We start from the raw sequence: 25,896 nt of genomic DNA, 5'->3' as shown, positions 1-25,896 counted from the left end.
GTCGACTAAGACTTTTTGCTCGATGGTACCCATGTAGAAGTTTGCAAACAGGACACCTAGGGGAGAACCCATGGCGACCCCATCTACTTGCTTATACATGTGCCCATCCGGGCTCAAGAAGGGTGCCTCTTTAGTACAAGCTTGGAGTAGTTTCCTCAGAATACTTTCTGGCATGTCAAGAGGAGTACAGGCTGGATCACGATACACTCTGTCGGCTATCATTCCGACTCTGATAGCCGACAGAGTGTATCGTGATCCAGCCTGTACTCCTCTTGACATGCCAGAAAGTATTCTGAGGAAACTACTCCAAGCTTGTACTAAAGAGGCACCCTTCTTGAGCCCGGATGGGCACATGTATAAGCAAGTAGATGGGGTCGCCATGGGTTCTCCCCTAGGTGTCCTGTTTGCAAACTTCTACATGGGTACCATCGAGCAAAAAGTCTTAGTCGACATGAACTTGAAACCGGCCATATACTGCAGGTATGTTGACGACATTTTTACACAGGTACCTGATGTCAGACATCTGCAGGAGCTGAAGGAGGCATTTGAGCAGAGTTCCGTGCTGCGTTTCACTTACGAGACGGAAAAGGATGGGAAGCTGCCTTTTCTAGATGTAACAGTCATGGAAAAGGGCGGAGGTTTCCACACTGCAGTCTACACAAAGGAAACAAACATAGGAATGTGCCGAAATGCCAACAGCGACTGCCCTGACAGGTACAAGAGGAGTGTTGTTAACGCATACGTCGACCGTGCTCTCAGCCACAGCTCAGAATGGAAGCAAGTCGACGAAGAACTCTGTAGGGTAAGGCAGGTCCTAGTCAATAACGGCTTCTCCAATGGTTTCATCGAAGACATCATAAGAAGGAAAGTGAAAAGCCATGCAACCTCCGAAGAGACAACTAACACAACACCTATACCCCCTATTAGACTATTTTACAGGAACTTCTTTTCCACAGCTCATAAAACAGAGGAAAGGGTCCTGAAAGATATTGTTAATAGAAACGTTATCCCTACAGACAAAAATCAGAGGATACAACTGACGATTTACTATAAAACCAGAAAAACGGCCAGCCTACTCATGAGAAACTCTCCAGACACAAAACAGAACGCTTTAAAAGAGACTAACGTCGTCTATGCCTTCAAATGCCCACTTGGGGATTGTAAGCTCCAAAAAACCCAGTATATAGGCAAGACAACAACATCTCTTTCTAGGCGTTTAACGATGCATAAGCAACAGGGCTCCATTAAGGAACATATAATCTCTTCCCATAACCAAACCATCGCCAGAGAAATCCTAGTAAACAACACAGAAATCATCGATAGATACAGCGATAGCAGGCGGCTTGACGTTTGCGAGGCACTACACATCAAGAAGTCAACACCAGCAATCAACAGCCAATTATTGCACAACTATATTCTACCCACCTCAAGACTCCGCTCCAATATAGAAGCATCAAGAAATATGGACCAATAGGCTTTCTACAAACACTTCTATTCAATACCCATTGTTTCTGTTCTGTCTTGTGTTGATACTTTTAATACCCTATTAATATCCCCTAGTGTTCTGTCTTGTGTTAATGCCACATCACCCTTCACACCTCACTCAAATGTAATGCCACATCACCCTTCCCACCTCACTCAAATGTAGATATAAAATCAGGGAAACGCAAGTTCTAATCAGTTGTGTATTTGTGAAGTCTTTGAAAATGTAATAAGTTTTACGAAACGCGCCCGTGTCGCGTCAGACTAGAAATAAAAATGAATTTTGGAGAAGTGATTTTTGATTTACCTCCAACAGTGAAGCGTAATGTACGAAAGATTGAGAAAATTCGTGTTAGAATTATTAATCTTACTTTTTCGGTCATATTTAATAATATATATATATATATATATATATATATATATATATATATATATATATATATATATATATATATATATATATATATATATATATATATATATATATATGTCGTACCTAGTAGTCAGAACGCACTTCTCAGCCTACTATGCAAGGCCCGATTTGCCTAATAAGCCAAGTTTTCATGAATTAATTGTTTTTCGACTACCTAACCTACCTAACCTAACCTAACTTTTTCGGCTACCTAACCGAACCTAACCTATATAGATAGGTTAGGTTAGGTTAGGTAGGGTTGGTTAGGTTCGGTCATATAACTACGTTAATTTTAACTCCAATAAAAAAAATTGACCTCATACATAATGAAATGGGTAGCTTTATCATTTCATAAGAAAAAAATTAGAGAAAATATATTAAATCAGGAAAACTTGGCTTATTAGGCAAATCGGGCCTTGAATAGTAGGCTGAGAAGTGCGTTCTGGCTATTAGGTACGACATATATATATATATATATATATATATATATATATATATATATATATATATATATATATATATATATATATACATATATATATATATGTCGTATATATATACGTATATATATATGTATATATATATGTATATATATATATATATATATATGTCGTACCTAATAGCCAGAACGCACTTCTCAGCCTACTATTCAAGGCCCGATTTGCCTAATAAGCCAAGTTTTCCTGATTTAATATATTTTCTCTAATTTTTTTCTTATGAAATGATAAAGCTACCCATTTCATTATGTATGAGGTCAATTTTTTTTATTGGAGTTAAAATTAACGTAGTTATATGACCGAACCTAACCAACCCTACCTAACCTAACCTAACCTATCTATATAGGTTAGGTTCGGTTAGGTAGCCGAAAAAGTTAGGTTAGGTTAGGTAGGTTAGGTAGTCGAAAAACAATTAATTCATGAAAACTTGGCTTATTAGGCAAATCGGGCCTTGCATAGTAGGCTGAGAAGTGCGTTCTGACTACTAGGTACGACATATATATATATATATATATATATATATATATATATATATATATATATATATATATATATATATATATATATATATATATATATATATATATTATTAAATATGACCGAAAAAGTAAGATTAATAATTCTAACACGAATTTTCTCAATCTTTCGTACATTTCTTTTCACTGTTGGTAGTAATTCAAAAATCAATTCTCCAAAATCCATTTTTATTTCTAGTCTGACGCAACACTTGAGCGCGTTTCGTAAAACTTATTACATTTTCAGAGACTTTAGTTACACATACACAACTGAATAGAACTTACACATCTCCGATTTGTTTATATCTACATTTGAGTGAGGTGGATGGGGTGAGGTGGTATTTAATAGGGTATTAAATTCATCAATACAAGACAGAACACGAAACAATGGGTATTGAATAGAAGTGATTGTAGAAAGCCTATTGGTCCATATTTCTTGATGCTTCTATATTGGAGCGGAGTCTTGAGGTGGGTAGAATATAGGTGTGCATTAATTGGCTGTTGATTGCTGGTGTTGACTTTTTAATGTGTAGTGCCTCGCAAACGTCAAGCCGTCTGCTATCGCTGTATCTATCGATAGATAGATACAGCGATAGATCTATCATCGATAGATACAACGATAGCAGACGGCTTGACGATTGCGAGGCACTACACATTAAAAAGTCAACACCCGCAATCAACAGCCAATTAATGCACAACTATATTCTACCCACCTCAAGACTCCGCTCCAATATAGAAGCATCAAGAAATATGGACCAATAGGCTTTCTACAATCACTTCTATTCAATACCCATTGTTTCGTGTTCTGTCTTGTGTTGATGAATTTAATACCCTATTAAATATCACCTCACCCCATCCACCTCACTCAAATGTAGATATAAACAAATCGGAGATGTGTAAGTTTTATTCAGTTGTGTATGTGTAACTAAAGTCTTTGAAAATGTAATAAGTTTTACGAAACGCGCTCAAGTGTCGCGTCATACTAGAAATAAAAATGAATTTTGGAGAATTGATTTTTTAATTACCACCAACAGTGAAAAGAAATGTACGAAAGATTGAGAAAATTCGTGTTAGAATTATTAATCTTACTTTTTCGGTCATATTTAATAATATATGTCTACAGGAAAGACTGCTACCAAAATATACTAATAATATATATATATATATATATATATATATATATATATATATATATATATATATATATATATATATATATATATATATATATATATATACATATATATATATATATATATATATACATATATATATATACATATATATATATATATATATATGTCGTACCTAGTAGCCAGAACTCACTTCTCAGCCTACTATGCGAGGCCCGATTTGCCTAATAAGCCAAGTTTTACTGAATTAATATATTTTCTTTAATTTTTTTCTTATGAAATGATAAAGCTACCCATTTCATTATGTATGAGGTCAATTTTTTTTTATTGGAGTTAAAATTATCGTAGATATATGACCGAACCTAACCAACCCTACCTAACCTAACCTAACCTATCTTTATAGGTTAGGTTAGGTTAGGTAGCCGAAAACGTTAGGTTAGGTTAGGTTAGGTAGGTTAGGTTGTCGAAAAAACATTAATTCATGAAAACTAGGCTTATTAGGCAAACCAGGCCTTGCATAGTAGGCTGAGAAGTGAGTTCTGGCTACTAGGTACGACATATATATACATATATATATATACATATATATATATATATATATATATATACATATATATATATATACATATATATATATATATATATATATATATACGTATATATATATATATATATATATATATATATGTCGTACCTAATAGCCAGAACGCACTTCTCAGCCTACTATTCAAGGCCCGATTTGCCTAATAAGCCAAGTTTTCATGAATTAATGTTTTTTCGTCTACCTAACCTACCTAACCTAACCTAACCTAGCTTTTTTTGGCTACCTAACCTAACCTTACCTATAAATATAGGTTAGGTTAGGTTAGGTAGGGTTGGTTAGGTTCGGTCATATATCTACGTTAATTTTAACTCCAATAAAAAAAATTGACCTCATACATAGAGAAAAGGGTTGCTTTATCATTTCATAAGAAAAAAATTATAGTAAATATATTAATTCCGGAAAACTTGGCTTATTAGGCAAATCGGGCCTTGAATAGTAGGCTGAGAAGTGAGTTCTGGCTACTAGGTACGACATATATATATATATATATATATATATATATATATATATATATATATATATAGTAAACACTCGATTAAATTTGACAAATAGTTTAAGAGTAATGACAATGAATAAGAATATAAATAAATTACTTGACATGAGATGTGGAGAGTTTGTTGGGAGTGTGAGGCTCGCTTCTGAGGACGTTGACCTCACTTGTGCCGAGGAAATCGTGAGGGGAGGTCGTGCTCCGTTTGAGCCCCCAGTGAAGAAGAACCACTGTTTGATAAACCTTCAAGGAGAAGCAAGTGGACGGACTTTTCGACAGTGGAATAAGTTTGTGGACGTGTCAGTTCAAGTCGCGGACTGCGGGACGAGGGCTAAAGCAGTACCGAAGCATTTTTCGTTGGGGCAGCATGTGAGTGCCCTGTCGAGCATTGGCCAAGAAGCGCCCTCGACTGAACAAATTCTGTTGTAAGCCCATTTTATCCAGTTGATAGTGATTACCTGTTGTTGGTCGTGTGTCCAGCGGCCGTAGCAAGTGTTTATTGATATGTTAGGAATGTTTTGATAAAGCAGAAAGCCTAAATAAGAGAACAAAGACAAGAGTACCAACTGAGGTGATGAGCTGTGCATCCTCTCCCGTCGAGATCGTGAGGTAACTGAGCGGTCGGTGCTTGGCGTGTCTCCCAGGGCGGAGGATGGATCCGTCCAATTGATGTAGTGAGGAATACCTACATCAGTGATTCCTCACTGATGTAGTGCCTCACATCAGTGAGGTACTACACATCAAAAAGTCAACACCAGCAATCAACAGACAATTAATGCACAACTATATTCTACCTACTTCAGGGCCCCAAACCAATATGGAAGCAACAAGAGGAAGTATGGGCCAATAGGCCTTCTGCGGTTCTCATATCCAATTTATACCCATTGTTCCGTGTTCTGTCTTGTGTTTTGTCATAAGTTTGTTCACCTCATCCAAAACTTTGTACCATATCACCTCACCCAAAATGAGTATAAGTTCGATGAATCTGTGTGTAATTTTTTTTTAATTTACCAGCATCAGAAAACTGGATGAAACAAAGGACAGCCACCATAACAACAACACTTATTACAACCACCGCCAGACTGTCAATCAAAGACAGCATACAGAGATCCTTTCAGAAAAACCTTCATTATAGAACAAGCTCATGGATGGATAATCTGGTCAAGATTCTAGAGAAAGTGGACCTGAAATGGACCATTAAAAACAAAGGGGAAGATAGACCATGGGAAGCCTCCTCCATAGGAAGAATCGAATCTAAAGATAATCATTGAAAGATTACCAGTAAAAAAATCAGCACGTAACTCGCAGAGCCTTAAGGAAATAATAGGACAACAAATGGAAACCATCTCAAGACCTACAACGACTCACATCTTCACAAACGGACCAGATGATCAAGAAAGAGGTTCTGCTGGGGCAGCAGTTTACACTGTCAACCATGAAGCTTACTGGAGCATGAATAGTGGGTGATCAACATTGCAAACAGAATTATATGCCCTGAAGGAGGCAATAAACAATACAATTGAGAATAATTTACAAGATGTCATCATTCATATCGACTATAAATCCTCGCTCCAGGCATTGTTATCCAGTCAGCACAGAGATAATATACAACTCCTCACAGAAATTCAACATATAGGAAAAGAAGCCCATAAACTAGGGCTGTCAATCACCCTAAATTGGATACCAAGTCACATTGGCACAGATGGTAATGAAAAGGCAGACTCGCTAGCAAAAACTGCCACTGCTCTACCTGTCGTACAGGTTCAAATACCTCCAAGTTTCTCACAGATACAGGAGCAAATCAAGAAGAAAATATTCTCAACTATCAAAAGTCGCCACAGAGGCAAAGTAGCAGAAGGAAGATCCACTGCTATATGGTACAAACAGCCACTGGTTACTCCTCTTTCAAGCCTGGCAAAAAGATATCCAGAGACATAGCAGTAGCCATACACAGACTACTGATAGTCTGTTGGTTGGTCGTGTGCCCAGCGGCCGTAGCAAGTGTTTATTGATATGTTAGGCATGTTTTGATAAGGCAGAAAGCCTAAATAAGAGAACAGAGACAAAAGTACCAACTGAGGTGAGGAGCTGTGTGTCCTCTCCCGTCGAGATCATGAGGCAACTGAGCGGCTGGCGCTTGGCGTGTCTCCCAGGGCGGAGGATGGATCCGTCCAAAATGTGGGGGAGTCACCTCACAGTATGTGGGAAGCAGGGAAATGTCGGATAAAGACATTTATTGTGTAGTTTATTTTAGTTATATGTTTATAGAGGACCATCTTAATTGGCGTGTCAATGGATTGCAGGTTAGTCTGGGGAAAGGAGTTGCTGAGTGGACTTCGAGCCAGTAGAGTTAGTGGAAGAGACTCCAAGGCTGTTGAAGGAGTAGTGTACTCTGAGGAAGAGTAGCCCCCACAGTGAAGAGTTTGCCCAAAAAAATTTCTTAGGATATTGAATTTAGCTTTACGAAAATCTGGCACTTTAACAGAATTTTCTCCTGCAGATCTATTCCGCTCAAATGCTAAATCTGATTTCTTTGTGATCACGGTTCTTTAGTTCACTCCCGATTTCGATGGCATTAATATGGGTTTCCCTGTTAGTTAACACTAAATCTAAAATATTTTCCCTCGTTGGTTCCTTAATGTGTTGCGTGTAAGAAAGCAATCGTCAATTAATTCTATAAATTCTTCTGCTTCGTTATTCCCTGTTCTGTTAATCCAGTTTATTCCACTAAAATTAAAATCACCCATGACACAAATACTTTTAGACCTAGATGCTCTAGATATTTCATCCCATAGGTGCTTTGCTTCCATTCTGTCTAAATTCAGTGGCCTATATATACCTCCTATTATAAGATTATTTGCTTTTTCGTTTAATTCTATCCAAATAGTTTCTGTTTGTGGCTAAGGTTTGATTCCCTCTTTGTTACTTCATTTCAAATTGTCCCTAACATATATGGCTACTCCACCTCCTCGTCTAATATATCTATATGTGCGAAATAGTTTAAATCCATTTATTTGACATTCAACTAATAGTTCTCTATTTTCTACTTTCATCCACGTTTCAGTAAGTGCAATAATATTTATTTTTTTCTGTACAGACAAGAGCATTTAATTTGGATAATTTGTTTCTTAGACTTCTAATGTTAGTGTAATATACCCTAAGTGTATTGTTATTTTGAGACCCTACTCTTTCCCTGAACATTTTGACAATTTCTTTCTCCCATAAAAACATACTTTTATTACCTCCTTTCTCCATATCAATTCCCATACCACTATCTGCTAACAATTTACACCCAAACAAACGCCTCCAACCACTGGTTCCAACGAATTCGCAACAACAACAACCCCAGCCCTCGATAGATGCACCCCATCCCGAGCATACATTTAATTTCTTCCATAGAAGTGTTCCCAGTTATCTATGAAAGATATTGCATTTGATTTGCAATATCCTTCCAGCCGGCAATTGACACCAAGTGCCCTCGACAACCATTCGTTTCCCACTCCCTTTCTTGGAAGAATGCCATATATGATCGGGAATCCTCCCTTGCTCCTAAATAATTATATGGCTGTTTTATACCTCTGAATCAGTTCTTCATTCCTAACTCGACCAACATCATTTCCTCACTGATGTAGTGCCTCACATCAGTGAGGTACTACACACCAAAAAGTCAACACCAGCAATCAACAGAAAATTAATGCACAACTATATTCTACCTACTTCAGGGCCCCAAACCAATATGGAAGCAACAAGAGGAAGTATGGGCCAATAGGCCTTCTGCGGTTCTCATATCCAATTTATATCCATTGTTCCGTGTTCTGTCTTGTGTTTTGTCATACGTTTATTCACCTCATCCAAAACTTTGTACCATATTACCTCACCCAAAATGAGTATAAGTTAGATGAATCTGTTTGTAATTTTTTTTTAATTTACCAGCATCAGAAAACTGGATGAAACAAAGGACAGCCACCATAACAACAACACTTATTACAACCACCGCCAGACTGTCAATCAAAGACAGCATGCAGAGATCCTTTCAGAAAAACCTTCAATGTAGAACAAGCTCATGGATGGATAATCTAGTCAAGATTCTAGAGAAAGTGGACCTGAAATGGACCATTAAAACAAAGGGGAAGATAGACCATATCAACACTTTCGGCCGCCTCCTCCATGGGAAGAATCGAATCTAAAGATAATCATTGAAGAATTACCAGTTAAAAAATCAGCATATAACCCACAGAGCCTCAAGGAAGTAATAGAACAACAAATGGAAACTATTTCAAGACCTACAACGACTCGCATCTTCACAGACGGATCAGTTGATCAAGAAAGAGGTTCTGCTGGGGCAGCAGTTTACACTATCAACCATGAAGTTTACTGGAGCATGAATAGTGGGTGATCAACATTGCAAACAGAATTATATGCCCTGAAGGAGGCAATAAACAATACAATTGAGAATAATTTACAAGATGTCATCATTCATATCGACTCTAAATCCTCGCTCCAGGCATTGTTATCCAGTCAGCACGGAGATAATATACAACTCCTCACAGAAATTCAACATATAGGAAAAGAAGCCCATAAACTAGGGCTGTCAATCACCCTAAATTGGATACCAAGTCACATTGGCATAGATGGTAATGAAAAGGCTGACTCGCTAGCAAAAACTGCCACTGCTCTACCTGTCGTACAGGTTCAAATACCTCCAAGTTTCTCACAGATACAGGAGCAAATCAAGAAGAAAATATTCTCAACTATCAAAAGTCGCCACAGAGACAAAGTAGCAGAAGGAAGATCCACTGCTATATGGTACAAACAAGCCACTGGTTACTCCTCTTTCAAGCCTGGCAAAAAGATATCCAGAGACATAGCAGTAGCCATACACAGACTACTACTGTGTATGTAGCCATACACAGACTACTGATGGTCTGTTGGTTTGTCGTGGGCCCAGCGGCCGTAGCAAGTGTTTATTGATATGTTAGGCATGTTTTGATAAGGCAGAAAGCCTAAATAAGAGAACAGAGACAAGAGTACCAACTGAGGTGAGGAGCTGTGCATCCTCCCCCGTCGAGATCATGAGGCAACTGAGCGGCTGGCGCTTGGCGTGTCTCCCAGGGCGGAGGATGGATCCGTCCAAAATGTGGGGGAGTCACCTCACTGTATGTGGGAAGCAGGGAGATGTCGGATAAAGACATTTATTGTGTAGTTTATTTTAGTTATATGTTTATAGAGGACCATCTTAATTGGCGTGTCAATGGATTGCAGGTTAGTCTGGGGAAAGGAGTTGCTGAGTGGACTTCGAGCCTGTAGAGTTAGTGGAAGAGACTGCAAGGCTGTTGAAGGACTAGTGTACTCTGAGGAAGAGTAGCCCCCTCAGTGAAGAGTAGGACGTCGAGATGTGGGGAGAAGCAGTGAACAGAAGTGTCATGTGCTTCTGTAATACCAGTGGTGAAACACCAGTACTGTTCGAGGAAACTTCATGGTGTAGCAGCCTGGAAGAGCTGTTGAAGACCCTGGTAGATAATTGTGGAGGAGCCTGAAGACGTTCAGGATAGTGAACCTCCAGGTGTGGGATATCTGGGGCTTGACTCAATTATTTAATTACTTACTTTATATAATAGCGAAGGACCACCCACGTTTGAGAAAAGAGGGAAACTAATAAAAAGTGATCATTAGAAACACAAGGAAGAACCAGTGTCTATGGATAAATATTAGAAAGAATAATCACTTAAATAAATAATGGACTGTATGGTTAATTAACTAAAGTCAGAGCCTCAAACACCTACATTGGGGGGGTATTGCTAGAACTTCATATACGTCTAGGAACTAGTGTGGTTCGTCACCAGTTCATTGTTGAGTAAAGAATATTATGACCAAAAATATTATAGAATCAATAGGTAAATTCAAATAGAGACTATTAATGATTGTTAGAATTAAAGAGCAATCATCTAAGTAAACACACCAATCTCCAAATTCATATAGTAAGTACTCGATATGATAATATTATGGATATGTATAATAAATTGGAATAATTAAATGTGTTCAAAAAGTCTTAGCTTTAAGACGATTTCTATGACATCGTTCGTGCTTCGTCCTCGTGATCTCAGGATCTCCACACAGATGCCATTAGAGGTGAATAACACGAATGTAGTTAATGACTCGTTGACTCCTCACATATGAGCTGTAATTTAAAGGATATTACGTAGCATTGAACTAGGCTACTTAAATCTCAAAATTTATGAAAATAGAAAATGAATATTAATGCGGTACTAACATTGGATTTATTGTCGTCCCACTATGTAACGACAGACTACCCACGAAATATACAATCTCTAATGATGCATCAAGAAAGAAAATATACTTAGCATGAGCGCAGTATATGCTGAAGTCTGCCGATATCGCGTCTCAGTCTCAAACTTCCACGATGTTGTACACGTGATTGAGAGTTTGGCTTGATTCTCGACGCGTTATTGTTTGACCGAGCACTATGGAGTACGTGGAAGAATAATTATTCGTTATAAGTTGGGTATCAGTGTAATTCTTGCTGAAAATCCCAACGCCACGTGTCTCAGACTCTGACGCCACGACTTTCTTCTGTCCAAGTACGCACGCTGGCTGCTCACTCCGCAACACCAGCCTCAACAATGGTGTCTCCTTCCTCTCCAACCCGCGTCCAGCATTCACCACAGAAATTATTTATCACAAATAATACTATTTCGCGCAATTGTGGTTGAAATACTTTAATAAGGACTAGGTTGTGATTCTAGAGATTTAAATATTATTGCTTTCTCGTCTTATGGTGGTAAACGAGAAATGGAGAAGATTATAGTTTTCTCCATGGCATTCACGCGTGACAGAAAAACTATTACTTGATAACAATTGTAACTAAAAACTCTCGATTTAGAATTATTTGGGAGTTATGTTATCCGTAAATAATTATCACACGGAATACTGATGATTTTAGAGAACCACATTCAATTCTCTAACACACTGGCAATAAATGTGTTTAACTAGATATAATCTGACGCAATACTGGTGCTTGGTTTCGTAAGAATTCCAGCATTAATACGCAGATATAATGGTTAGTTTATGTTAACATTACTGTTAGTAAATTTAGTGACTACCGTAGTTAGTATATAATAATAATGATTTATTATAATACAATAGTATTGTATTAGTGTTGGAAATTTCCAACACTAGGTGTAGAGAGAAGGTTCTTATTGTTTACCTATAGGGAGTTGGTGGAGTGTTTGAGTGTCATTGGCGTGCATGACGCAGTGGGAGGAGAGTGACTGACTATTTTTGGTATTAAGGAATGTTTATGCTGGCGTCTATAGTGTTACAGCCATAGGCTGGATTTCCTTGTGTATATATATGTTCTAGGGCTGATAGTGCCTAAATTGTATTGCAAGATTTAACCCACTTGGTGAGATTGGTAGCATAAGTGGCGTGCCAGAAGTTGGGCGACCCCTTGATGTAAGCAGCTGATAGAGTCCTGATGGTATTGGATTGCAACCTGATTACAATAGCATAGAGTGTTGGAATCATTATTGTATCTTGTGTGTGTTGTATATGTTCTCCGTATATTAAATGTTCATAATCATCAGGTGTTTGCCCTCCTAGTGAGGTTTCCAAGAAAGTAGAGACAGGGAGAAAGAACCGCAGCTATGGACAGGGTGGTACAGAATTACGATTCAAAGAATGGGAGATTGAGGAGGTCACACCAAATAAGGAGAGAGTGGGGAGTCACAGCGGCTCGAATTGGGTGTGTACACGTAACAACGAGGCCAGTGTTGGAGCCGCACCCCCCTAAATGTGTGATGCTGAGCCTCTCTCCTAGAGCAGGTAGCGTACAGGGTGATCTCCTGACCAAAATATAAGCACTCTACGGGTTTTGGTTGGTTGTATGGTAGGGATGTATATGCACCTACCTACAACAACGTAATAATAGACAGTGTCAGGAAGCAAAAATGAGAAGCAGGAGGGAGTAGAGGGAGTACGGAATACAAAGGACAGAGGACAACAGGATCAGATGCAACAGAGCTAGGAACGATTACATAAACATAAGAAGAGCATCAGAAAATAATTATGTGAACGATATTGCGATCAAAGCGAAAAGGCAACCTAAATTACTACACAGCCATGTAAGTAGAAAAATATCAGTGAACGACTAAGTGACAAGGCTAAGGGAAAACAGAGGGGGCATATACAGAAAGTAACAAAGGAAATCTGCGAGGCACTGAATGCCAGTTTACACAGAGTGTTCACAACCGAGGCTGAGCAGCTCCCATTGTTAGAAGAGATTACCCTAGATGAAAGACTATCAGATATAGAGGTGACAGCAGAGGAGGTAATGAAACAGTTGACAACACTGGATGCAACTAAAGCAATAGGACCAGACAAAGTATCACCGTGGATACTAAAAGAGGCAGTGCAGGCTCTCAGCATGCCTCTGGCAAGGATCTTTAATGAATCACTTATGACGAGAGAATTGCCCAATTGCTGGAAGGGGGCAAATGTCGTACCGATTTTCAAGAAAGGGGATAGAGAGGAGGCACTTAAGGGGGCGTCAGTTAAAAAAATGAATTTTTCCGATATATTTCTAAAAATACTACAAGGTTGTGGCAACACCGTGGTGCAAACCGTTTTATGTTATGATAAAAAACAACATAATTAGAGTAATTTCCCCAGCCGCAACTGTCCCACAATTCGGTCCTCGTGGCTTGCATGCGCCGTTGGGTGATGCGTCATAAGTTGTAAACGTCTAATATTTCATAATAGCGTGGAAAATAACTTGTCAAGAAGATGCAGAAACCAACGAGATGCACCACCAAGCCAAGAAAGGGCCCTGATGAAGCTGACCCTGGCTATGGGGGCAGGTGCCTACTAATGCCATTCCAGTGCCACCTTGAGGATCCATATTTCAGACCAATTATATTAGGTTAGTATGTTGTAGTGTTATATTTTGATATTACATCATAAATAATTGTATATATAAAACTGCTGGCATTTAAATTTTTTTTATTTTTTTAATAATTTATTTTTTTATTTTTTTTTATCAGGCGATCTTCATGGAACTTGCACACCTTACTGAAGGCATGCCTATCTGCAAGGGTGTCAATATTGAGTGAAATTGGTCGACATCAACCTCAGCCACAGATGGCGGAACTTTGCCCTTCATTTTCTACAGGTAAGTAATTATCAAAAGAAGGCACCAAACCGCGAAGGCTATGTAGCACCATCAAATGTGCAAAATAATCAGAGGGCGCTAAATATCACCAAGGATGCCAATACGAGAACAAAAACGCATAAGGCGAACGATATCAAAAGTATCCGAGTCACCAAGAATTCTATTGAGGGACAGGTGACCGCGAGGGGCGGTCGGAAAGCAAGACACACGCTCGTCCTGGAAGTCAGGACATTCAAGAAGGACATGCACGACCGCAAGAGAGACAATGCAACTAGGACAATAAGGAGCAGGGCGGCGCTCCATCAAGTGACCATGGGTTAAGCGAGTATGGCCAATACGCGACCTCGCCAGAGCTGTTTCCCACCGCCGGTTACGGTTGAAGGAGGACGGCCACGAGGAAACACAACATTTAAGAGTACATAGCTTGTTACCAGTAAGAGACAACCAAGAAGCCTGCCAACGGGTAAGGACTGAGGAATGGATAACCGGGTAAAAGTCGGAATACGAAATGCCTTTACGAGAGATGGGACAAGAGCGGACAGCTTCCTTGGCGGCAGAATCCGCACGCTCATTTAAAGACACACCAATATGGCTGGGAACCCAACAAAACTCGACCTACTTAAATTTACGGTGAACAAGAAACAGCCAATGCTGGATCTCGACAACTACTGGATGAACCAGATTAAAGGACCCGAGAGCCATGAGGGCACTACGAGAGTCAACAACAACTACAAAAAAAGACTGACAACGAGAAAGCAGGAGACGAAGAGCATAGAGAATAGCATAAAGTTCCGCTGTAAAGATGCTAGTCTCCGGAGGTAAGCGACACATATAAGTGCGATCTGGAAAAACAACAGAGTATCCAACACCGTCCGCCGACTTGGACCCATCGGTGAAGACAGAAACGGAGCGGGAGTGAGAAGAAAAGTGCTCAAGGAAAAGGCGTTTTAGAACCGTAGGAGGGGTAAAAGCTTTAGTGATATGGGTCAAGGAAGTACAAAACCGCGGAAGAGGGACTCTCCACGGGGGCAAAGAAGGAACAACACGAGGAGAAACATTAGAAATACGAACGGAAAGAGAATCCTGGAGGCGAGATAACCGGACAGAAAGAGGGAAGTGGTGAAGAGGAACAGGAACCGCAGGAGGGGTAAAAGTTAAAGCACGACAGAGTCGAGAGGAAGGATGTTGTAAGGACCGCGCAAGATAGCGAAGACAGTAGCGATCACGGCGGTCCTGGAGAGACAGGAAGCCAGTGTCAACATACAAGCTAAGGACGGGAGTTGAAAGAAAGGCACCAGAACTGAGGCGCAACCCAGTATGGTGCAAAGCATCAAGACGGCGAAGAGTAGAAGGAGAAGCAGACGAGTAAGCAGGGCAACCATAATCGAGCTTAGACAGGACAAGAGAGGAATGTAAAGCAAGGAGAGTGCGCCTATCTACCCCCCAAGAAGTATGGGACAAGACCCGAAGGAGGGTAAGGGCCTTAGAGCACTCAACACGGAGGTAAGAGATATGGGGAGACCAAGACAAACGAGTGTCAAGGAATAACCCCAAAAGCTTCGCGGAATCTTTGTATTCAAGGGGATGACCATAAAGTGACCAAGAGGGACGAAGAACAACCAGTTTCAGTGTAAAAGTCCTGGCACAAGTCTTAGAAGTAGAGAACTTGAAGCCATGATCGGTGGCCCAAGACGACACGGCATCAATTGCAAGTTGAAGCCGGCGCTGAAGGAGAGGCGAATCATCACCCTGACAGCAAAGGGCAAGATCATCGACATAGAGAGCGGAGAAGACACCAGAAGGAAGAGAGGAAAGAAGACCATTGAGGGCAACCAGAAAAAGAGTAGTGATCAGAACACTACCCTGGGGCACACCTTCGTATTGCTGAAAAGAGGCAGAGAGCGCGGTACTAAGGCGCACCCGAAAGGAACGACGGGAGAGGAAGCTGCGGAGAAAGAGAGGGAGATGACCACGAAGACCAAAAGAATGAAGTTGAGATAGAATATGATATCGCCAAGTGGTGTCGTAAGCCTTTTCCAGGTCAAAAAGGACGGCAACAACGGAGGTCTTCGCAGCAAAAGCAGTACGAATATAGACCTCCAAGTTCACCAGGACATCTGTCGTGCTGCGGCACTTGCGGAAACCAAATTGAGAAGGGGAGAGGAGGCGATGGTGTTCCAGGAACCACATCAGACGAACGTTAACCATACGTTCAAAGAGTTTGCAGACACAACTTGTGAGAGCAATAGGGCGAAAGTCCTTAGGGGAAGTACCCAGAGACCCCGGTTTGCGAACATGGAGGACAACGGCATCGAGCCAGTCCTCAGGGACTGACGACGACTCCCAGATCCGATTTTACAGACTCAGTAAATACTGAGACGTGCACGGAGGGAGATGGCGAAGCATCTCATAATGAATACCATCGGAGCCCGCCGCCGTATAACCGCAGAGGGCCAGGGCAGAACAAAGTTCAGAGAGAGAGAAGGGATCATTATAGGGAAGTTGAAGACGAGTGCAGAAATCTAAAGGACGAGACTCAAGGACAGGTTTACGAAGAATAAAAGATTGGGGAAGATGAAGACCAGAGCTAACAGAAGAAAAGTGGGAACCCAGTACGGAAGCGACCTGTAACGGTCCGCCACAAGAGTATCATGGAGGTGAAGGACCGGTGAAACATCGGGAACGAATTTACCCGCTATCTTGCGGATACGCTTCCAGATCTGGGCCAGAGGAGTTTTGTACGTAATTGTTGAGACATAAGATGCCCAACATTCACGTTTAGCCGTACGGATGGCCCTACGGGCCACCGCACTCGCTTTCCGAAAGAAAAGAAAAGAATCGGTCGTCTGCCTACGGTGGTGCCTCTTCCAGACTGCACGCTTACAGCAGACAGCCCGAGCACAGTCCGCATTCCACCAGGGAACGCACTTCCGTGGACCCCGAGAGAAAGAGTGAGGGATAGAGCGGAGGGCAGCGTTGAAGACATGAAAAAGGAGGAGAGCGCGAGAGAGAGGCAGAATGGAGAGGTCAGAGAGAGTAGCACTGAGGGTAAATAGGGTCCAGTCCGCCTTAGCAAACTGCCACCTAGGGAAAGAGAGGGAAGGGCGAAAAGAGAAAAAGGAAACAAGGATGGGGAAATGATCACTTCCATGGAGGTCATCAAGAACCTGCCACGTGAAATCTAAGTAAAGAGAAGAAGAGCAGAGAGAAAGATCAAGACAAGAAAGGGTGCGAGTCCGAGAGTCCAAATGAGTGGGCTCACCAGAATTCAGAAGAGACAGGGAAGAAGAGAGGAGAAACGGCTCAAGAAGGCGACCCCGGGTATTCGTCAGAACGTCACCCCAAAGAGAATGACGACAATTGAAGTCACCCAGCAGGAGCACAGGCTCCGGCAAGGAGTCTAGGATGTGTTTCAAATCAGGAAGAGAAAGCGGGACACTCAGGGGGAGATAAATGGAACAAACTGTGTACCATTTCCCCACAAAGATACTAGCAGCAGAACAATGGAGAGGCGAAGGAGAAAGTAAAGGAACAAAGGGAACTTCAGCACGAATCAAAAGAGCAGAAGAATTAGAAGCCCCAGCAACGGCTGGGGGGGGGGGGGAGAGAAAGGAATAGCCACGAAAATGACCAGGATGAGCACCAAGCATCGGCTCCTGGAGACAGACACAAAGGGGCGAAAACCGCGAAATCAGAAGTTGGAGTTCGAGGAAATTGGCGTAACAACTTCGAACGTTCCATTGAAGAATGGACAACGACGAGAAGAGAAAGGACAAAAACAGAGAACAAGGAAGAAACAAAGGCGAAAGAGCAACAGAGCACGTTAAAGAATATCAGGGTCGGGATCAGGGTCATCAAAGTCAGGGTTAGGGGGCAGGGGTAAACTGAGCAAAGACGGAGGGAAGGAAACGGGAGAACAGATCAGAGGTGGGCGGGCGGAGTCCGGAGGAGCAGGAGGAGGAGGAGACAACGGAGAGGAGCAGTCAAGGACAGCAGCAGGATGAGGAGGGGTAGAAAGAGGGGAGCGTACCTCAGCAAGGGCAGCAACCGAGAGGGAAGCGGGGGCTAAAGAAACCTCCATAGCAGGAACAGGGGGCGCAACCACCGAAATGGGAGGGGAAGGAGCGAGAGAGGCAGAAGTAGGGGCCGAGGAAGAAAGCGAAACCTTCTTACCCGCCGGGGAGGAGGAAGGAGAGGAGCCAGGTTTACGCTTCTGACTTAAAGAGACAGGTGTCCCAGCAACCACGTACTGGGCAACGGATTCTAGCAGTCAAGGACAGCAGCAGGATGAGGAGGGGTAGAAAGAGGGGAGCGTACCTCAGCAAGGGCAGCAACCGAGAGGGAAGCGGGGGCTAAAGAAACCTCCATAGCAGGAACAGGGGGCGCAACCACCGAAATGGGAGGGGAAGGAGCGAGAGAGGCAGAAGTAGGGGCCGAGGAAGAAAGCGAAACCTTCTTACCCGCCGGGGAGGAGGAAGGAGAGGAGCCAGGTTTACGCTTCTGACTTAAAGAGACAGGTGTCCCAGCAACCACGTACTGGGCAACGGATTCTAGCGTATCAACAGGAGAAGCTGAACGAGAGCACACATGACGGCCGTTTGGAGAGCGATGGACATCAGCCCGCACCGACAGGCGGCGGGGAGAGTCAAGAGATGGAGGGGAAGGATGGGAAGGAGGAACGCAGGGAGACGAGGAAGAAGACACAGGAGACACGACAGACCGGGTAGAAAGAAGGGGAACCCCAGACAGAGGACCAGGAGGTGGATCCTTCGGGAGAGAACCCAAAGGAACAGAGGAGGGGGCAGTGGGCGTATCAGGGTCCAAGGCCCGGAAACGGTTGTGAGTCTGAGGAAGGCGGAAAGGACGAGGAGAGGAAGAGCGCAACACGCGAGCATAAGAGATATTAGCATAAGGCGGGAGCCGGCGAACCTGGCGTCTCGCCTCAGGAAAAGATAAACGCTCCCGGTGCTTCAAGTTGAGGACGGCTGCCTCAAGCTTGTAATGGACACACGCACGGGAGAAGGTAGGATGGGCCTCACCGCAGTTGAGGCAACGAGCCTGGGGAGAAGTGCACTCCGACTTAGAGTGACCTTCGCCACCACACAAAGGACAGAGAGAGACAGTCCCGGAGCAGTGGAGGGCACCATGCCCAAACCTCCAGCACTTGTTGCAGAGCCGAGGAGAAGGAATGTACTCCTGGACAGAGCACCTGGCACCAGCAAGAATGACAGAGGGTGGAAGGGTCCTACCATCAAAGGTAATCTTCACAACCCGGAGGGGTTGACGGCGACTACCACGAGGAGGACGAGTAAACGTGTCCACCTGGAGAATAGAATGGCCCTGGGCAGCGAGGATATGGCGAATATCGTCGTGGCAGTCGCGCAGGTCCCGAACACCGGTCGCAACATGGGGCGGGAGCAGAATAGTGCCAACACTGGCATTCAACTGAGCGTTCTTCGAGACCCGAACAGGGGTCTCGCCAAGGCAGGATAAGGCAGCCAAGCGGGAAGCAGCATCCTGAGAAGGAGCAGCAACGACACGTGTACCGAGACGAGTGGGGTTGAAAGTAATGGAGGCATCCACGGAATCAACGAGATGTCGATGGAGGGAGAAATCGTCAGGAGGTGCAGAATCAAGAGGGAGGAGATCAAAATATTTGGCCCACGAAGCGGGACCAAACAAGGCTTGATAGGTAGCAGTACTAGAAGGAATCGAGCGAGGGTGGCCGTGACGAGGACGGCGGTGAGAACTCCCAGAGAGAGAGGGGTTAAAAGGCGCAGTAGTTACAACTAGAGAAGGAGCCGCGCCAGGGGACGAGGTAGTCACCACTGGGGGCTTGGGTCTCGACCCAACCACAGAGGAGGGAGGGGAGCCAGGCGAAGGAGTCAGAGAGGCCAAAGGAGGAGCAAGGTCGGGGCCAAATGCTACAGAGGCTACAGAGCCCGGTTTTCCAACACGGACTGACTCGGGGGCTTGGTCGCCCACCCCACGAGCCTGAGAAGGTAAACCAGAAACAGCCGAAACAGGGGTCATCATCATTACGAAAAGAAAAATTCATTCACTAATGTGCCCCCACACCCACCATGGAGCCACAATTAGAGGCAGGACACCCAACAAGAAGCTATCGCCGATCTTGCCGGGGCCTCCTAGGGGTGCGTCGTGAGTATACGCCCCACAAACGCCACCTTAAGAAACCGACAGTCCGTCGAGATCGGGTTCAGTGACGAAAGGGGGATTGACAATAAAAGGTTCCCCTCGCTCTCGACGTCGGGTACTACAGTTCTACGGGTGCAAGAGTATGCCTCCTCAAGCACCCGGGCGTCAAAATAGAAGAAGTTCAAGGGAAGAACCAGAACAAGCAAAAGGTCGGCAGGAAACGGCAAGCAGATAGGAGAAGAGGGGGGAGAAAAACGAAACAGAAGGAAAAGGTGCCCAGCAGAATTGGAGAGGACGGCAGCAGGAGCACAAGGCTAGAAAAGGACAGAGGACTGTCCCAAGGAGCATCACACTCCGGCAGCCGCCCACTAAGCCCCCACACGGCAACAACGAGCTGAGCGGGGAGGGGGTTTTCTACAGGTAAATAATTAGCACGGTCTTATAATTACACGGTCTTATAACTTTTTCATTTATTACTCAATTTACAAGAAACTTGCATATTATATGTAGAGTTTACGCCTCTTCAAACTGACAGATTTTTTTTCTTAAGTCCATTTATAGATTTTATAAATATTTATAAACATCATTTTGTTGCATAATTTTTTGGGCCAACTTTGAAAATTTGTTTTATTGCACTAAATACATTTGGGACAGAAATATTTCTAAAACACCTTTATTATATAGTAATGTGATAGCTGAGTGTCATAGAAATGATTTCGATTGACACTTGTGTTTTTATTAGCTCTTTGAAAAATGTTGAAAAAATTTCTAAAATACGTTTTTTTCTCCCTCTATATTTAGGCTGCGATGCTGAAACTTGGACCAGTAGCAGCCCTTTTCACATGTAAAACATCAGTAAATTTTGATTGCACTAGAACAACTTTTAATCATCCCTTCTGATGTCCCCTTAACTATAGACCTGTATCACTGACAAGCATCCCTTGTAAAATACTTGAAAGAATAATTAGGCTAAGACTGGTTGCACACCTAGAGAACATTAGGTTTGTGAACAAACATCAACATAAGTTCTGGAAAGGGAAATCTTGCCTGACAAACCTTTTAGTATTCTATGAAAAAATAATGAGGGTAAGGCAGGACAGAGAAGGTTAGGAAGACAGCATATTTCTGGACTGCCAAAAGACCTTTGATACAGTACCGCACATGAGACTGCTAATCAAAATTGAGAGGCAGGCGGGCGAGAAGTCGGACTGGCGAACAGTAACGAGTGTAGTTACAAGAAATATGACTCTTGATGCTGGGACAGGAAAGATATAGGGGTGGGACACCGTCACACAAGGTAGATAAAGATCGGCTATTTAACAAAAGGGGCACAAGCACTAGGGGACACAGGTGGAAATTGAGTGCCTAAATGAGGCACAGTGATATTAAAAATAATTTGTTTATGTCAGAGTGGTTGACAAATGGAATGCATTAGGCAGTGATGTGGAGGAGGCTGACTCCATACACAGTTTCAAGTGTAGATATGATAGAGCCCAATAGGCTCAGGAACCTGTACACCTGTTGATTGACAGTTGAGAGGCGGGACCAAAGAGCCAGAGCTCAACCCCCGCAAGCACAACTAGGTGAGTACACATTCAAGATGGCCGCCGGCAAGAGGAAATACAAAACAGAGCTTGATTTTGCTGGATTCAATGAAGAAAGCATTGATATAACCAGTCTATGCAACAAGTTGGTAAAATTAGATGCTATAGTGACCTCTCATGTAGAAATAATTAGTAAACTGAAAGAAAGTAATCACCATTTAAATAGCAAAGTTGTATGTCTTGAGAGTTTAGTGAAAAACTTGTGCAAGGATAAGAATCAATTGGAAACAAATTGCAAAGCCATGGAAGAAAATAAACTCTTAAAAATAGTTTTAGAAGAAGTTAAAGTAAATTTAAACATAATTGACTACAATAGGTCAGGTAAGGAAATTCAACAGGAGAAACAGCTTTTGTCAGCACAGATGGAGGAAGTTACTCAGGGAATAGAACAGTGCAAGAAAGATATGCAACTCACCAACGCACAAGTGGCCAAGGAGAAGGAAAAAATTGAAGAAGCAGTAAAGGAAGTCAAACACTGCAGCAACCAAGATAAAACAAACATTAGGCTGGAAGTGAGAAAAGAACTGGCATCTAACCCGAAGTTGGTGCAAAACACATGTTGATCGGAGTAAGTCCTTGATAATTTTTGGTTGCAAAGAAAAAGGAAATAACATCTAGGTCAGAAAGAGCTGTAGAAGAAGCAAAAGTAGTAGATAAAATTGTTGGCCTCGTGGAAGGCCTTACAACCATAGAGATTGTGTGCGAATACAGGAGAATAGGCAGATATGTAAAAGGGAAAGATCGACCTTTGAGGATCATCCTAAATGGTGCCAAACAGATGGAAGAAGTACTAAGGAATGCTAGAAAATTACAAAGTGATGAGGATGGGAAAGTGTTATCGTTAAGACGAGATCTTTCAAAAGAAGATAGAGAGAAGCTGAAACTGAACCTCGCCGAGGCAAAACGTTTAAATGAGAGCAGGAATGAAGAAGAAATAAATTCTTTCTTCTACAAAGTGATAGGGGCAGGCAGACCAGTAAAGTGGTACATAAAGGCAAACCAACAAAATCTTTAGAGAGAGGGGGAGTGAAAAATAAAAAGAGGGGGAACAAGTTCCTGAAGATTGCATACACCAACATAGATGGAGTAAGATCGAAGATACTGGAGTTAAGTGATGTAATACAGCTGCAGACAAGACATTTTTGCTCTCACGGAGACAAAACTTGAAGTTGTTATTTTAAGATGAAGATGTTATTGTCATATTCCCAAAGGGCTACTCAATTTGGAGACAAGACAGAAAAATTAGAAAAGGCGGTGGCTTTGCTGTGCTGGTGAAAGAACACCTAAAGGTGAAGGAAATAATGACTGCCAATCCACAAGAAGTTGACATAATAGCACTAGAGATCTGCCATGAGGATGATAAACTAATGATCATAAATGCATATAGTCCACTGCCAAGCAGCACATGGTCAAAGGAGGAGCTAGATAGTAAAGGAGAAGGTCTTATAACAATAATGAGAGAGATTATTGTTATAAGACCAGCGAGAGCGGATAACGATAGTTCACGACTGTTGATAGTCGGCGACTTCAACTTGAAATCCATAGACTGGGAAACATATGAAGCTAAAACAGAAGATTTTTGGACCAGTAAATTTGTAGACCTCATCCTGGAGACATTCTTGTATCAACATGTTAAACAAGCTACGAGGATGAGGGAAGGGGACGTTCCCTCCATGCTAGATTTGATATTTACCAGAAAGGAGAAAGAAATATTTGACATTCAGTACTTCCAACCTTGGGTAAAAGTGACCATGTCTTTTTGGGAATAAAGTATGCAATACATTATAATCTGGAAAAAAATATGAAGGTTGATGCAATTGAAAAACCTGACTTTAGGAGAGGACATTATGGCAACCTTAGAAATTTTTTTAGTGAGTATAATTGGACAGACTTGTTGCTAGGCAAGGAAGTGAATAAGATGCATGTCAAGTTTTGTGAAATATATGATAAAGGCACAAAAAAAAATTATACCAAAACAGAGATGTAGAACTAGGAAACAGGATTGGTTCAACAGAAATTTCGAGAGGGCCAGAGACCAAAAGACACAAAAATGGAATCAATACAGGAAGAGGCCAAACCCCCAAACATACCAGCGATACAAAGATGCGAGAAACAACTACACGGCAGTGAGGAGAGAGGCAGAAAGAAATTTTGAAGAAGGGATTGCAGACAAATGTAAAACAGAACCAGGTCTATTCTATAAATTCATAAACAACAAATTGCAGGTAAAGGATAATATTCAGAGATTGTAAATGGGAAATAGATTCACGGAAAATGAAAAGGAAATGTGTGAAACATTAAACGAAAAGTTTCAAAGTGTGTTTGTACAAAAGGAAATCTTCAGGAAACCAGATACAATAAGAATTCCAGAGAACAACATAGAGCACATAGAGGTGTCTAAAGACGAAGTAGAAAAAATGCTCAAGGAGCTAAATAAGAACAAAGCAGTTGGTCCAGATGGAGTTTCACCATGGGTTCTGAGAGAATGTTCACATGAGCTCAGCATTCTACTTCAACTGATTTTTCAGGCATTCCTGTTTACAGGAGTTGTAGCTGATGTGTGGAAAAAGGCTAACATAGTTCCAATCTACAAAAGTGGAAGCAGGGAAGACTCCCTTAATTAAAGACCGGTATCATTGACAAGTGTAATAGTCAAAATATTGGAAAAAATAATTAAAACTAAATGGGTAGAACACCTGGAGAGAAATTATATAATATCAGACAGACAGTATGGTTTTCGATCTGGAAGATCCTGTGTCTCGAATTTACTCAGTTTCCATGATCGAGCAACAGAGATATTACAGGAAAGAGATGGTTGGGTTGACTGCATCTATCTGGACCTAAAAAAGGCTTTCGACAGAGTTCCACATAAGAGGTTGTTCTGGAAACTGGAAAATATTGGAGGGGTGACTGGTAAGCTTCTAACATGGATGAAAAATTTTCCGACTGATAGAAAAATGAGGGTAGTGATCAGAGGCAATGTATCGGACTGGAGAAATGTCACATTTGGAGTACAACAGGGTTCAGTTCTTGCACCAGTGATGTTCATTGTCTACATAAAAGATCTACCAGTTGGTATACAGAATTATATGAACATGTTTGCTGATGATACTAAGATAATAGGAAGGATAAGAAACTTAGATGATTGTCATGCCCTTCCATATGACCTGGACAAAATAAGTATATGGAGCACCACTTGGCAAATGGAATTTAATGTTAATAAATGCCATGTTACGGAATGCGGAATAGGAGAACATAGACCTCAGACAACCTATACATTATGTGAGAAATCTTTAAAGAATTCTGATAAAGAAAGAGATCTAGGGGTTATCTTGAGGTTATCTTGAGATGATTTTGGGGCTTTTTTTTTTTTTTTTAGTGTCCCCGCGGCCCGGTCCTGGACCAGGTCTCCACCCTCAGGAAGCAGCCCGTGACAGCTGACTAACACCCAGGTACCTATTTTACTGCTAGGTAACAGGGGCATAGGGTGAAAGAAACTCTGCCCATTGTTTCTCGCCGGCGCCTGGGATCGAACCCAGGGCCACAGGATTACAAGTCCAGCGTGCTGTCCACTCGGCCGACCGGCTCCCCTAACCTTTCTATTTAGAACCGGGGTGGTTCTAGATAGAAAACTATCACCTGAGGACCACATAAAGAATATTGTGCGAGGAGCCTATGCCACGCTTTCTAACTTCAGAATTGCTTTTAAATACATGGATGGCGATATACTAAAGAAATTGTTCACGACTTTTGTTAGGCCAAAGCTAGAATATGCAGCGGTTGTGTGGTGCCCATATCTTAAGAAGCACATCAACA

At 42.1% G+C, this 25,896-nt stretch overlaps 1 protein-coding gene across 1 annotated transcript; it reads left to right on the top strand.

The window, feature by feature from the left end:
* Positions 1-24,365: 24,365 nt before the first annotated feature.
* LOC138350788 (uncharacterized) lies at positions 24,366-24,704 on the top strand. Its single transcript, XM_069302223.1, has one exon. The coding sequence runs from the start codon at positions 24,366-24,368 to the stop codon at positions 24,702-24,704; it is 339 nt and encodes a 112-aa protein (XP_069158324.1).
* Positions 24,705-25,896: the final 1,192 nt, after the last annotated feature.

The sequence above is a fragment of the Procambarus clarkii genome, chromosome 47, assembly GCF_040958095.1.
Source record: "Procambarus clarkii isolate CNS0578487 chromosome 47, FALCON_Pclarkii_2.0, whole genome shotgun sequence".
Classification (NCBI taxonomy): domain Eukaryota; kingdom Metazoa; phylum Arthropoda; class Malacostraca; order Decapoda; family Cambaridae; genus Procambarus; species Procambarus clarkii.
Note: the sequence above shows the minus strand (reverse complement) of the source record. Positions and strands in the feature narration are given on the sequence as shown.

Coding starts and splice junctions, on each gene's coding strand:
- LOC138350788 (XM_069302223.1), top strand. CDS start 24,366: ATGTGTGAAACATTAAACGAAAAGTTTCAAAGTGTGTTTGTACAAAAG.